The 13,437-nt window shown below is 36.7% G+C and overlaps 1 protein-coding gene across 5 annotated transcripts in view; it reads right to left on the reverse strand.

Moving 5' to 3' along the window:
* The window catches only part of Ccdc88a (coiled-coil domain containing 88A), a 154,609-nt gene that overhangs the window by 89,482 nt on the left and 51,690 nt on the right, over window positions 1-13,437 (reverse strand). For all 5 annotated transcript variants that reach the window (XM_036201581.1, XM_036201582.1, XM_036201580.1 and 2 more), the window contains exons 4-7: window positions 10,588-10,657; window positions 7,797-7,855; window positions 3,930-4,013; window positions 2,461-2,601 (exon numbers count right to left, since the gene is read on the reverse strand). In XM_036201581.1, coding sequence (XP_036057474.1) covers window positions 2,461-2,601; window positions 3,930-4,013; window positions 7,797-7,855; window positions 10,588-10,657 — 354 coding nt within the window. The remainder of the gene's footprint in view (window positions 1-2,460; window positions 2,602-3,929; window positions 4,014-7,796; window positions 7,856-10,587; window positions 10,658-13,437) is intronic.

The following is a 13,437-nucleotide window of genomic DNA, read 5'->3' on the forward strand; positions in this document are numbered from 1 at the left end:
AGTAAGTGCTCTTTTTATGGCTGACTACTACTGTTTTCTAAACTTGTAAGAGGTCTAAACCTATAACAATTCTAAATTTCTCCTTGATAGTTAAAGCTAAGTATACAAAAAACTTCTATATGTTACTGCCTTTTCCTATACTATGATCCTCCATGATACATTTTTTTCTAAAATACAAATTTTAGAACACCAAGTTGGTATCAACTAAAAAATTATTAGTAATGATTAACTTTTCAAACTTATGTGTATTCCCAATTGTATGACAACCATCATTTTGCATAGAAATAATTAAACATTCCTAAGTATTTTAAACTTCAAGCAGTTAGACAATGGTCACCAGGAGGCCTGATAATAATAATGTATGTAATAAAACTAAAGAGACTTTCGTAAACTGCTAAACTTTCTTCGGTTATAACTGTTGACTGTAGATATTCTACAGGAGTTTAACTTTCAAAGCAACCTGAGCAGTCATCTGAGACGCTAGAACATCACATCAAGAGTAGATGAGGTTAAGTTAGAGACAGATTCCAGGCCAACTCAGCCCAAGGCCTTTCCTCGAGATCTGTCAGCTGTCTCAACGTGACCAATGAGGTCTCTGGGACAGGCCTGGCTGCTCACACCAAAAATCATGGCACTTGGGAAGTGGAATCAAGAAGAGGAACTCGTGGTCATCCTCAGGTACATGCTAACTTTGATATCAGCCTGGAATGTGAGACCTGGAATGTAATTTTAGAGAACAAAATAAAAGCACTGACTCCCTAACCGCCTGTCACCTCCCCCACCAACTTGGGATCAGATGGGCAACAAAACCAAGAAATTTAGCAAATTCTTGTGCTTCAAGGCAATGGTTTTTCCACTTACATCAACTATTTATTCAGTCACACTTCTACACTATTGCCAAAGTAATGGGGTGACTTGAAAAACACACAGGGGGGTTGGGGATTTAGCTCAGTGGTAGAGTGTTTGCCTAGCAAGTACAAGACCCTGGGTTTGGTCCTCAACTCTGGGAAAACACACACACACACACACACACACACACACACACACACACACGTGTACAAAAATCAAAATAATAATTTAAAAAGAAAAAGAAAAGACCTAATAATACTGTGCTTATTAGAAATCCAAGGTTCGGTGTGGTGGTATTGTGTTCCCCGAAATATTGTGTGTTCCCCGAAATAAACTTATCTGGGGTCAGAGAACAGGATGGCCACAATATTAAACATGAGGATAGGCAGTGGTAGCACACGCCTTTAGTCCCAGCACTTGGGAGGCAGAACCAGGCGGATCTCTGTGAGTTCAAGGTCACATTGGAAACAGCTACGCATGATGATGACACAGAACTTTAATCCCAGAAAGCGAGCCTTTAATCTCAGGGAGTGGGGGCAGAAAGAGAAAGATTATATAAGGCGTGAAGACCAGAAACTAGAAGCATTTGGCTGGTTGAACATTTTGGCTGATTAAGCTTTTAGGATTTGGAGGAAAGCAGTTCAGCTGAGATTCATTTGGATGAGGACTCAGAAGCTTGCAGTCTGAGGAAACAAGACCAGCTGAGGAACTGGTGAGGTGAGGAAACTGGCTTGTTCTGCTTCTCTGATCTTCCAGCATTCACCCCAATAACTGGCCTCAGGTTTGAGTTAATTAATAAGACCTTTTAAAATTCCTGCTACAGTTCGGGTCGGGGATTTAGCTCAGTGGTAGAGTGCTTGCCTAACAAGCGCAAGGCCCTGGGTTCGATCCTCAGCTCAAAAAAAAAAAAGAAATGCAAGGTTCTTTTATTTCCTTTCTAATTCCTGTGTTTTACACACACACACACACCAAACAAACAAACAAAAACAATAACAACAACAACAAAAGACACAAAAGACATTATAGTTGGTACAGTATGTAGGTTTCACATCTGCAAATTAAACCAACTGGATGGAAAGTAATAAGGGGAAAAATTCCTATGTTTGTATTACACATGTACAGACTTTTTCTTGCCACCACTTCTTAAATAATACAGAATAACAACTGTTTGTCTATTATTTACATACTATTCATTATTATAGGTAATTAAAAGATGACTTATAATATACAAGATATTTGTAGTTTTATAAGCAAACACTGTAATTCTCCCCCTCCCCCCTTTTTTTAAAAGAGACTGAGCGTTCATGGCTTTAGTATCCTCTTTTTTTTTTTTTTTTTTTAAAAAAGGTTTTATGTGACAGAGTTTCTCTGTGTAGCCCTGGCTGTCCTGAAACTCTTTAGACCAAGCTGGCCTCAGAGGTCCACCATCCTGGACCTGCCAAGTACTGGGATTGATTGCAGTATCTTAAGAAGTTCCTAGAACCAATATGCCCCACAGATACCAAAGGATGATTATAGTTGATACCTATCCCAAGAAACAGGGTATCCATTCGAGAAAACTATTTTTTCTTTTAAGAAAGCAAACTTCCATAATACAATAAGAGAACCAACCTCTGAATGTTCATCTCTCTCATCTATCAGTCTTTTTAGATGTGATGCCATATTCTTCAGGAGTGGTTCTATATCTTCCTGAGACATGTCTGGCACCTCCATCCATTGCAGATCAAATACATTTTCCTGATTATGAGTTACCTTTAGAGAGGAAAGCAAAATAAACAATCGAAGAATGGCTAATACTTAAATATTGATTTGAGTTTAGTACAAAATTAGTTCAACTATAAAAGCAGAAAGAAGTAGATTTCAAATTGATGACAAAACTAAACATTGTAACAGAACAAATAAATCCTCATCTGGACTCTGAAGTTTAAATAAGGGAAAAAAATGATATATTTTAAATACTACCAATTTTTACGATTTTAAAATTCTCTCCCAAAAGGTAAAATTTAATATATAGCCTAATTCTAAAAAGACATTATAAGATTTAAAGCTCATGAATAAATAGTTATGGAAGTAGAAGCTTTTAAAATAAATTTTAATTAAAAATTACATTAACATCAATATTGACATGGAACATTATGCCTCAGATTTGTTTTTATATGAATTTTTTTTAATTTTCACTTTTTCGAGACAGGGTTTCTCTGTGTAGTTTTTTTGCCTTTCCTGGATCTCATTCTGTAGATCAGTCTGGCTTTGAACTCACAGAGATCTGCCTGGCTCTGCCTCCCAAGTGCTGAGATTAAAGGCGTGCACCACCACTGCCTGGCTATACTAATATTTTTAAAAAAAATCAATATATTTGTGGAATTCAAATAACAGCTCAATAAAAATGACCATTCAAGCTGGGTGGTGGTGGCACACGCCTTTAGTTCCAGCACTCGGGAGGCAGAGGCAGGTGGATCTCTGTGAGTTCGAGGCCAGCCTGGTCTACAAAGCGAGTTCCAGGAAAGGTGCAAAGCTACACAGAGAAACCCTGTCTCGAAAAACCAAAAAAAAAAAAAAAAAAAAAAAAAGACCATTCATAGAATAATGGTGGTGGTGTGCCTTTAATCCTAGCACTTGGGAGGCAGAGCCAGACAGATCTCTGTGAGTTTGAGGCCAGCCTGGGCTACAGAGAGAGTTCCAGGACAGGCACCAAAACTACACAGAGAAACCCTGTCTCGAAAAAATAAAACAAAACAAAAAACAAAAATGACCATTCATTTAAGAGAAAAGTCCAATAGACTAAGTTTATTGTCTTTACTCCTATCATTCATTCTGTGCTACCTAATAAAGACATGTTATTCCTCAACATTCATGTCCTTATAGACAAAAGAGATAGTAAATGTGTAGTAAGCATTGTGCCATATATAAGACAATTCACTGATGGAATTACCTATCTCTAAAAAAAAGAAATTTATATAAAAGGTTGATTTACATTTGATCTTTAATTGTTCTTGTTTATCCTGTATCTGGGGAGATAATATTTAAAAAACACACCATAAACATCATAAAAATACATTAAAATATATATAAGTAGTTACCTCTTGAATATGAGCGGCAACTGCTGCTTTTGTATCAAAATCTAAACCTTGAATTCGTTCAATAAATTCTTCCTTTTTCTGACACTGAAATAAATGGAGGAACAATTCAGACTCTGTGTTGCCCAGGCATTGAACTCTACAGTTTTATACTGGAAAGCTCTGAAGTAGGAACATATTATACTGCGCATCTGAGGTCAGGATATTATTATGCTAACTTAACAAACAGAGAAGTAAAGAATCAAGAACTTGTTTCAGACAGAACAAGTTACTTGCCAAAACCCACAGTGAGTCAGTGGCAGAATTCGGAATACTGCCAAAACGCTCAGTCAGCTCCTAACTGTCACCAGACAACACTGCCTTTCTTCTTGTGGAAAAAAAATTCGGCAGTTTTTACTTCAAGCCTACAATTTATTCTCTCATATTCAGCCTATCAATCTTAATAAAAGAAACTAACTCTGATGGCCCAGGTCAACATTTATAAGGTAATACAATAAATATCTGGTTTGTTTCTACTCTAACAAAGTAACCAGGGGCAAAATTTAATAATTATAAATATACATGTAATCAAATAGGAAGAAGGCAGCAATTCCTTATTGCCAACTTTTTAAAATTTTATTTAAGCAAGAACGTAAAATATAAACCTAACCCTTCCCCAATAATAATTAAATAACAACACACATCGTCATCTCTGTCTCTGTCTCCATCTTGTCTACTACAATTCAACTGCTAATACAACTGTATTCTTGCAGCTACCAAATGAGAGGGGCATACAAATAGACAGCACTGCCTTGTGCCAAGCTAAGATGCATCTCCTGGGCCAATTACAGAGCCAGTGAAAACAATAAACCCTAAAGAAGAAAAACTGGCTCTTTGATCATTAAGAAACAACCTCTGATTTAAGCTAGTTAAGTTGCTAATGCTCTATTTCTGTCATTACACAATCTGAACACACTCTATACTTTCATCTGGAGTTCTACATCCCAGTCAAAACTAAAGTATTTTTATGCTATAAAAATGTTTAAAGTAAGTTACCAGGAAAACACAATTCCTAGGTATGATTAAGAACTGAGGAGTTTTGGAGGAAATGGAATAGGGATCAAAAGGCTGAAAAACACTAACTTTTTTGGTCTAGAAATATTAAGCAGGTCTGTAAGAACAACTGAGAATTAACTTTCTAACTGTATATTCACAGCATATGTAAGTTTTCCAGAGACAGCAATCCATTTCTGTAGTTACTGACTTATAAATAGTTTTTTAACCAAATCAGGACATAAAATGGCAGGGTTATTATGAAATGTAATAATTAAAATTCATCCAGAGTACCCCAGTTCAACCATCTTATGGTTTTTCTGCTATAGTTTTTAAAATACAATTTCCTTTTATAAGCCCCACAAGCCTGTTTCTTCACTAGCACTACCCTGAGAAACTCACCATTTATACAGTGTAATATTCACCAACAAAGGTTTTTTTAAAAAAGGAAATGCAGTATAAAATAGTTGTAAATGAATAAAAATAGTGTTTCCAACTAAAGACCTGATGACCAAATTAGAATAGCAACAATAGACACTTTATTTATTTATTTATGTATTTGGTGGAGCTGAGGATCGAAACCAGGGCCTTGCACTTGCTAGGCAAGCACTCTACCACTGAGCTAAATCCCCAACCCCAATATTTATCTTAATATTTAAATCAGTTGTTAAGTAAACAATCATGTACACCATATTACAGAAAGGTAATGACTTAATTCATGTATGAACACTGCCCCCATAGTGGTTACTAGAGGCTAGAAAGGGTGTTAAGAAGAGGAAGATGGTGGGAATACATTATATCGGGGGACTGCTAATTGATACGAGTATACAGACAGATGGATAGACTTATGTCATATATAGTACAGTAGGATCATTATGGTAAACAACAATTAACTGAACATTTCAAAATGACCTGTACAGAGGATTTTGTATGCCCTTAAAACAAAGAAATAATGTCTTGAGGTGGTAGTTATATCAATAATTACCTACGATTATCCATATACACACACACATACATATCTCTCTATATATAGTCATACTGATTCACATACATGTTTACTTACTACATGTAAATTAAATATTGTATCTCCAAAGCAGTCAGCTCTAAAAGCCAACACAATCAAGAATGTAAAATGTATGTAAATAAATGTGAAATATTACTAGTGAACTTATTTGTTTGTTTACAAAAATCTCATTGCATAGGCTGGACGCATAGCTCAGTTGGGAAAGTGCTTCCCTAGCATAGATGAACACAAAGGCTCAATCCTAAGCACTGTAAACATTGGGTATGGTGGTGCATGCCTATAACCCCAGCACTGGAAGATGGAAGTAGAAGAATCAGAGATTGAAGGTCAACCAGGCTGAATAACAAGTTTGAGGCCAGTCTGAGGTACATGAAATCCTGTCTCAAAAAAAAAAAAAAAAAAAAAAAAAAAAAAGGAAAATCAAGCCCTAAAACAAAGCCCAAAATATTTCACTCTATGAAGAGCTAGGATAACTGTACATTGAAATAATTCATTCTTTAAAAAGATAGTGGGCTTCAGATACAGCTCAATGGGTGGTAAAATGTTTGCCATACAAGCATGGTCACTTGCAATTGAAACCCCTGAATGTGATAAGGTGTACCTATAATCCCAGTGTTCTTACAGAGATTGCGGGCAGAGACAGGAGAACTCCTGAAACTAAAAAACCTGCTGTAGGCACAGGTGAGCAATCTCAACGAGGCTGTTCTCTTTCTTCCACAAGTGTGTCATGGCATGTTCATGTACATGCACACATACATGCTTTTAAGTTAATTAAATGGAAAATCTAGTATAGTAAATTTGGAAGTCACACCAGTGTTCTTTAGCCTACTAGCAAATTGACCTAAACCTAAAGTGACTATCTCAATTTGTTGCAGATACATATGCTCCCACTGTAATTATTAAAGCAGCAGACTAGACTCACAGATATCCAACTTCTAAAATAACTTAAATCTTTACCCAAGGACTAATCTTATTTGAGAAACAAGAAAACCTTTATAAGATATTTATTGACTATCTTGGCTATCATTATTGATACGAACATCTATAGAAGAGCAATAAGACTGAGAGTATTGTTAGGAAAGTGCTTCCTGGGAAGCAGAGATGAGAGGATCCCTGGGACCTGATGGCTGGCGAGCAAGGATAGCTGAATCAGGGAGTTCTAGGTTCAGTGAGACATCCTATCTCAAGAAATAAGGTGACTGACACCTGATACTAACCTCTGACCTTCACATGCCTACATATACAGTCATGTACATAAACAAATACCACACACCCACAAGCTCTCTCTTTTTAAAATTATTTTTATGTGGAAGAGAGTTTGCCTGCATTTATGTCTACGTGCCATGTGCATTCCTGGTGCCCTCAAAGGCCAGAAGAGAGTGTTGGGAGTCCATGAGACTGGAGTTACAGACAGCTATGAGCTATCATGTGGGTGCTGGGAAACAAGCCTGGGTCCTCAGGAAGAGCAGCCAGTGCTCTCGACTGTTGCTTCAGCCCCAAATCCTCTCTTAACTGTTAGCCCCTCTTCTAAAACATATGCTTGCACAAGCAAACCAGAAGAGAGGTTTGGCAGATGCCTCCATCTTCAGAGGCATAAAGATCTGAGTCATCAGATGCATCTAAACAGGAAAAAGCTAACTAAAAGGTTTTAATACATGACATTGATGCTATAACTTTTGAAATAAAATAAATGTTCTTACACATAATTTCTTTTTAAGGTGATATACCTAAAATTATCAAGTCTTTCAGAAAACTAGATAAACCCTCAAGAACACTTTATAAGAATGAAAATATGAAGAAATATTTTAACTTACCTGAACTGCACAACCCAGTAAGAGTAAAAGCAACTTTTTAACTTCTTCTGTGCCTTGTTCTGAAATAAAAACCCTAGTTAAGTACAGCATTTAGCTTTGCTTCAGCTCTTTCAAACACTGGAACAATCTAGAGGCAATCACAACTTGACAAAAAGATGAATTTTGTAAATAAATGATGAAATTTAAATATGTGGCTTATGTGTGTATATTGTGGTGATAGCAGAAGACATGGCAAGGCTATCCCTTCTGAAGAGTTACAGTGCAGATATATAAGCTTTAAGCTAAGTGTGTTAACTGCATCTACTCCTTTTCTAGAAATAGTATTATAACAACCCTTTAGATTATGCTGATATTAAGAAAATACCCGAGGCCAGGGCGGTGGTGGTGCATGCCTTTAATCCCAGCACTTGGGAGGCAGAGGCAGGCGGATCTCTGTGAGTTCAAGGCCAGCCTGGACTACACCAAGTGAGTTCCAGGAAAAGGCCCAAGGGGCTGGGGATTTAGCTCAGTGGTAGAGCGCTTGCCTAGCAAGCTCAAGGCCCTAGGTTCGGTCCTCAGCTCCAACAAAAAAAAAAAAAAAAAAAAAAAAGAAAGAAAGAAAAAGAAAATACCTGAGTTGCTGCTAATGGGTCTGTTCCTCTTTAGAATTTTCTTACTAAAATACAATCATTATGGCTCATCTACCTGTATAATTGAAATATATTTCTCACTGTACAGGTTCATAAGGATCAGAACCTTAAATGCACATCACAGTGAGTCTAATACAATAAGCTGGGTATGTCAGTTCACACCTATAATGCCAGCACTCAAGAGACTAAAGTAGGAGAAATACATGAGGTACCCTGGGTTACATTGTGAGTTTCAGGCTAGTCTGGGTCTGCAGTATGAGATCCTATTTCACAATAGTAAATTTTAAGATATGAAAGAAATGTATGTTAAAAACTAGATAAAAGTTATTAGTCCAGAACAGAACTGCAGAACAACCCTTGTTAACAGCATTAATGAAGAATGTCTTAAAATATTCTACTAAACATAACCACAAACATACAAAATTCAGAAAGATTTTCACTATCAGGTTAACTTACCTGTGATGAATTTCAAATCTTCACATTAGAGACTTTCTCTTACTTTCCATGAAACTAATTCCTTCTAGACTTACTAGGCCATTTAAAAAATCAACATACACTCTGTAACTCTGGCCTCAGGTTGCTTCCTTCTCCTCCTCAAGTCCTTAGTGAACCACTTCCATCACCACAGATGGATCTTACATCTGTCTAGTCCTTCTGAACTAGTCACCGTAAGTCCCAACTTAACCTGACAATTGACTTTCCCTCTCTCTCTCTCTCTCTCTCTCTCTCTCTCTCTATATATATATATATATATATATATATAGATAGATAGATAGATAGATAGATATAGATATAGATATATAGATATATAGATATATATAGATATATAGACAGACAGATAGATAGATAGGTTTTTTGAGACAGGGTTTCTCTGTAGCTTTGGAGCCTGTCCTGGACTAGCTTTGTAGACCAGGCTGGCCTCGAACTCACAGAGATCCACCTGCCTCTGTCTCCCGAGTGCTGGGATTACAGGCATACACCACCACCACCTGGCAACACTCTATATTTTTTCATACCTCTGTTTTTGTACATATCTCTGTCATATGAATTATATGATCTCACAGTAATCTTCGAATCTTTCACCAAATCACAAGATCTCCTAGCACATAAACCATTTCTACCCTATGACTTGGTTGTTACTTACTAAATGCATATGGAATAAAAACTAATTCTATTCTACATGCTAATCTTCCTGTTTACTTGTATAAGTAAACATCCTAGAGTATCCCCAAAGGTTATCTAGGTAATGAAATTCCTAATTGAGTTCACTACTAATGCATTTAATTGGTAGTTTCCTCTATAAAAACAGCTGCTTACACACTGCCTTTTATTTGGATTTTTGTTTCAATTGGGCTAGGGTTCAGGTAAAAGAAGACATATTCAATTCAATACCATGTAGCCTGCAAGGATTAAGTCCTTTCCTGAAATGCTTCATAGCTACTAGTTACTTGTTCAAACATTAAATTCTAGGGTGGATAGGTACAACAACTGTCTGGTATATGTGAGGCCCTATGAGCAGGTTCCAGAAACAGCAAAATACAAATAAAAATAAAATGTTAGTAAAGGATTATAAGAGTGTTTTGAGTATAATAATTTAAACAATCTAAAAGACTTCCTCTCATCTTTCCACTGTGGAGTTGTTTAATATAAATTAAAATGTTCACCAGTAAAACTTTCAACTTAAAGGTTGGAACACTGCTCAATGATAAGCACTTGGCTAGTAGTTATCAGGTTCAAGACTCAATCCATACGATTATAAAAATGAACTAGCAAACAAACAAAAAAAATCCAGAGCTCCAAAAATTTTGGCAATAGTAACAGGCATATAAATATAAAACTTAAACAGTTTGAACATCATCAGTTTTCTAACACAACTGCTTAGACGGAGATGATAAAAATCATAGCCATCACCCAAATACTAGGTTAACGTGGCAGGAAAAAAAACCCACTGATTCAGTGTTGCATGTGTGTATCTCAACAACAACTTAAACATTCTTTTCTCTCTACAAATAGAAGTATCATTCCCAACTTTTCCTACTGATGTTGTGGAAAACCTACTGAGAATGGAGATAAATAATCAAGATAAATAATCCTTGGTAAACATTACTAGTGTTACACAAATATAGGGCTTTATTATCCCATTATATCAACTTAAAACTTACCAGAAAAGGGATTTTTGCCAATGATTAAGACATTTGGCAATGACATCATAATCAGCTGCTGCAAAGTCTCCTGTAAAATGATATCCGGTAGTTAGTGACCATATGGCTAATGATGACTATGTGAAGACTCACCAAGCTGTAATTCAGGATTTGAACTCTTCTGTGGGTGTGCTATATTAAAACAAATATGCCAGGGATCTATTATGTCTTACGTCTTTTGCACCTTATGAATTAAATAACTAAGTTATCACAGACTTAAGTGATCATACCTGTGAGGCTGAGAAGGGAGTTCTTTTTAGAAGTTTGAGACCAGCCTGTCTTAAATACTCAGCTATAGAGTGAAACCCTATCTCAAAATATAAAATGAATAACTTAAAAGAGAAAAAAACTCAATTTATTTAGATTTTTAGATTTCTTTTGCATTGAAGCAAAATGAAGACTATCACTTAAAGTTTTTTAAAACATAGATATTTATTTTTAAAGCAATGACTACTTTTTTCTTTTTAGTTTTTTTTAAATTTTTTTTATTATATTTGTGTTTTAAGTTTACACATCAGACATGGGTTCCCCTGTCCTCCCCCCTCCCACCCCTACCTTCTTCCCCAGCCCCTCCCCTCCATTCCCATCTCCTCCAGTGCCTAGACTCCCCTGGGGATTCAATTCAATCTGGTGGATTCAGTACAGGCAGGTCCAGTCCCCTCCTTCCAGGCTCAGCAAAGTGTCCCTGTGTAAGCCCAAGGTTCCAAACAGCCAGCTCATGCACTAAGGACAGGTCCCAGTCCCACAGCCTGGGTGCCTCACAAACAGTTCAAGCTATTCAATTGTCTCACTTATCCAGAGGGCCTGCTCCAGCTGGGGGCTCCACAGCCTTTGGTTCATAATTCATGTGCTTCCATTCTTTTGGCTATTTGTCCCTGTGCTTTTCCAATCTTGGTCTCAACAATTCACGCTCTTACAGTCCCTTCTCTTTCTTGACAATTGGACTCCTGGAGCTCCACCTGGGGCCTGGCTGAGGATCTCTAAGACAGGGTTTCTCTGAGTAACAGCTCTGGCTGTCCTGGAACTCACTCTACAGATCTGGCTGGCCTCAAATTCACAGAGATCCACCTGCCTCTGCCTCCCTAGTCTGGTATTAAAGTTGAGTGCCATGCTACCACCACCTGGCAGTAATCACTATTTTGTCCATACCATACTTCATGACAATAACCTACCTCTGAATAAAGAACTCTTAAATTCATCCTCATAAATAAAGCTTATGGAAAAAGTTTTATCTTTATAGACTTTACAGATAAATGATAAAAACTTGCTTTTGAGTAACATGAGCAATATTAACATTAGAAACTCTGTATCAGTCAACCATTATAAGCAAAACTGCCCAAATGGATGATAATCTTTAGTATGGTCCACAACTGGGTTTTGCATTCTCTTCTCAGTAACTCACCCTCCCATTCTATTGTTTCCTAATTCTCCCAAGGCACTGTGCCATAATGAGAAGACAATTTCATACTCCTTCATCACCACAGTCAGCAGTGACTTTATATAAACACACCCTCATCTTCACACTATGAGTCTGCTTCTATTTTGAAATAATTGCAAATTTTAATACCATGTAAAATTAACACAGAATATAAATGCTTAGTATAGTGTACCCTGCTACAATGGAATCTGAACTGTAGGCTTATATTTATAAAAATTTTTGTTGGAGAGAATAGAAATTGAAACTAAAGTACAAAATCATTAAATTATAGAAACTATATCTTGAAACTAATATGAAAATTTATTTATTACTTTATTTTAAAGTGTTAATTTTAAGTTTACTCTGATAATAGTAAGATGAAGTAGTAAGAGTTAAAAATTACACAAATTTTTTTAAAAGAAAATTAATTTCTAGTTGGTTACTCTATGGCTACCATGGGGTATTTTAGATATTAGCTTTGTTTCTGCAAACCATCCATTTCCCTAGTCTAGTCTTACAAGTAATATTTTAAAACATACAACATAAGCTGCAATGGTGGCCCATGCCTGAGACCCCAGAATTTGAGGTCAGAGAATTGTTGCAAGTTGAAGGTCAATCTGGCCTACAGTGAGTTCCAAGTGGGCTTGATGATGCACACCTTTAACCCAGCACTCAGCTGAGGCAGGCAGAGCTCTGAGTTCAAGGCCCATCTGGTTTACATAGTGAGATCCAGGACAGCCAAAGTTAGGGAGAGACCAAGTCTCAAGAGAAAAAAAAAAAAAAAAGATAAAAGCACTACACCATAATGAAAGCTTTACTGTGTTGTTCCCTGGCCCTAGGACTCATCTACCTCTAAAGATAAGTCATAACCAAGACATTAAAGAAATGGGAGTACATGGGAATGAACACAAGGTAAACACGGCTTTACTAAGATGATCATAAACCGGGCAAGGACAGAATGTGCACTAACTAGTTAAGATAATCTTGATTTGATACACACGATAAGCCTATAAAATTCATGAAAAAGTAAAACTAGCAATATACTTGAAAGAGAAACTTTTTAGAAAATTGGAGCATTCATTCAACAAATACTGAACACTCATTATTTGTCATGTATTACTCTAATCAATGTCCAGCAGTTAACAATACCTTCTCTGAGAGAACATACATTTTAGTAAGAGTCATGAGTTCTAAAAATAAAAATAAAGCATGAGGGGCTGGGGAGATGGCTCAGAGGCTGAGAGTTTGTGCTGTTCATTCAGAGGACCTAAGTTTGTATCTCTGCACCCATTCAGGAGCCTCACAACTACCTCTAACTACGGCTCCAAGGGTCACCCTATTCTGGTCACACAGACATCTGCACTCACATACACATAAATAAAAATTTAAAACAA

This window comes from Onychomys torridus, chromosome 10 (assembly GCF_903995425.1).
Source record: "Onychomys torridus chromosome 10, mOncTor1.1, whole genome shotgun sequence".
Classification (NCBI taxonomy): domain Eukaryota; kingdom Metazoa; phylum Chordata; class Mammalia; order Rodentia; family Cricetidae; genus Onychomys; species Onychomys torridus.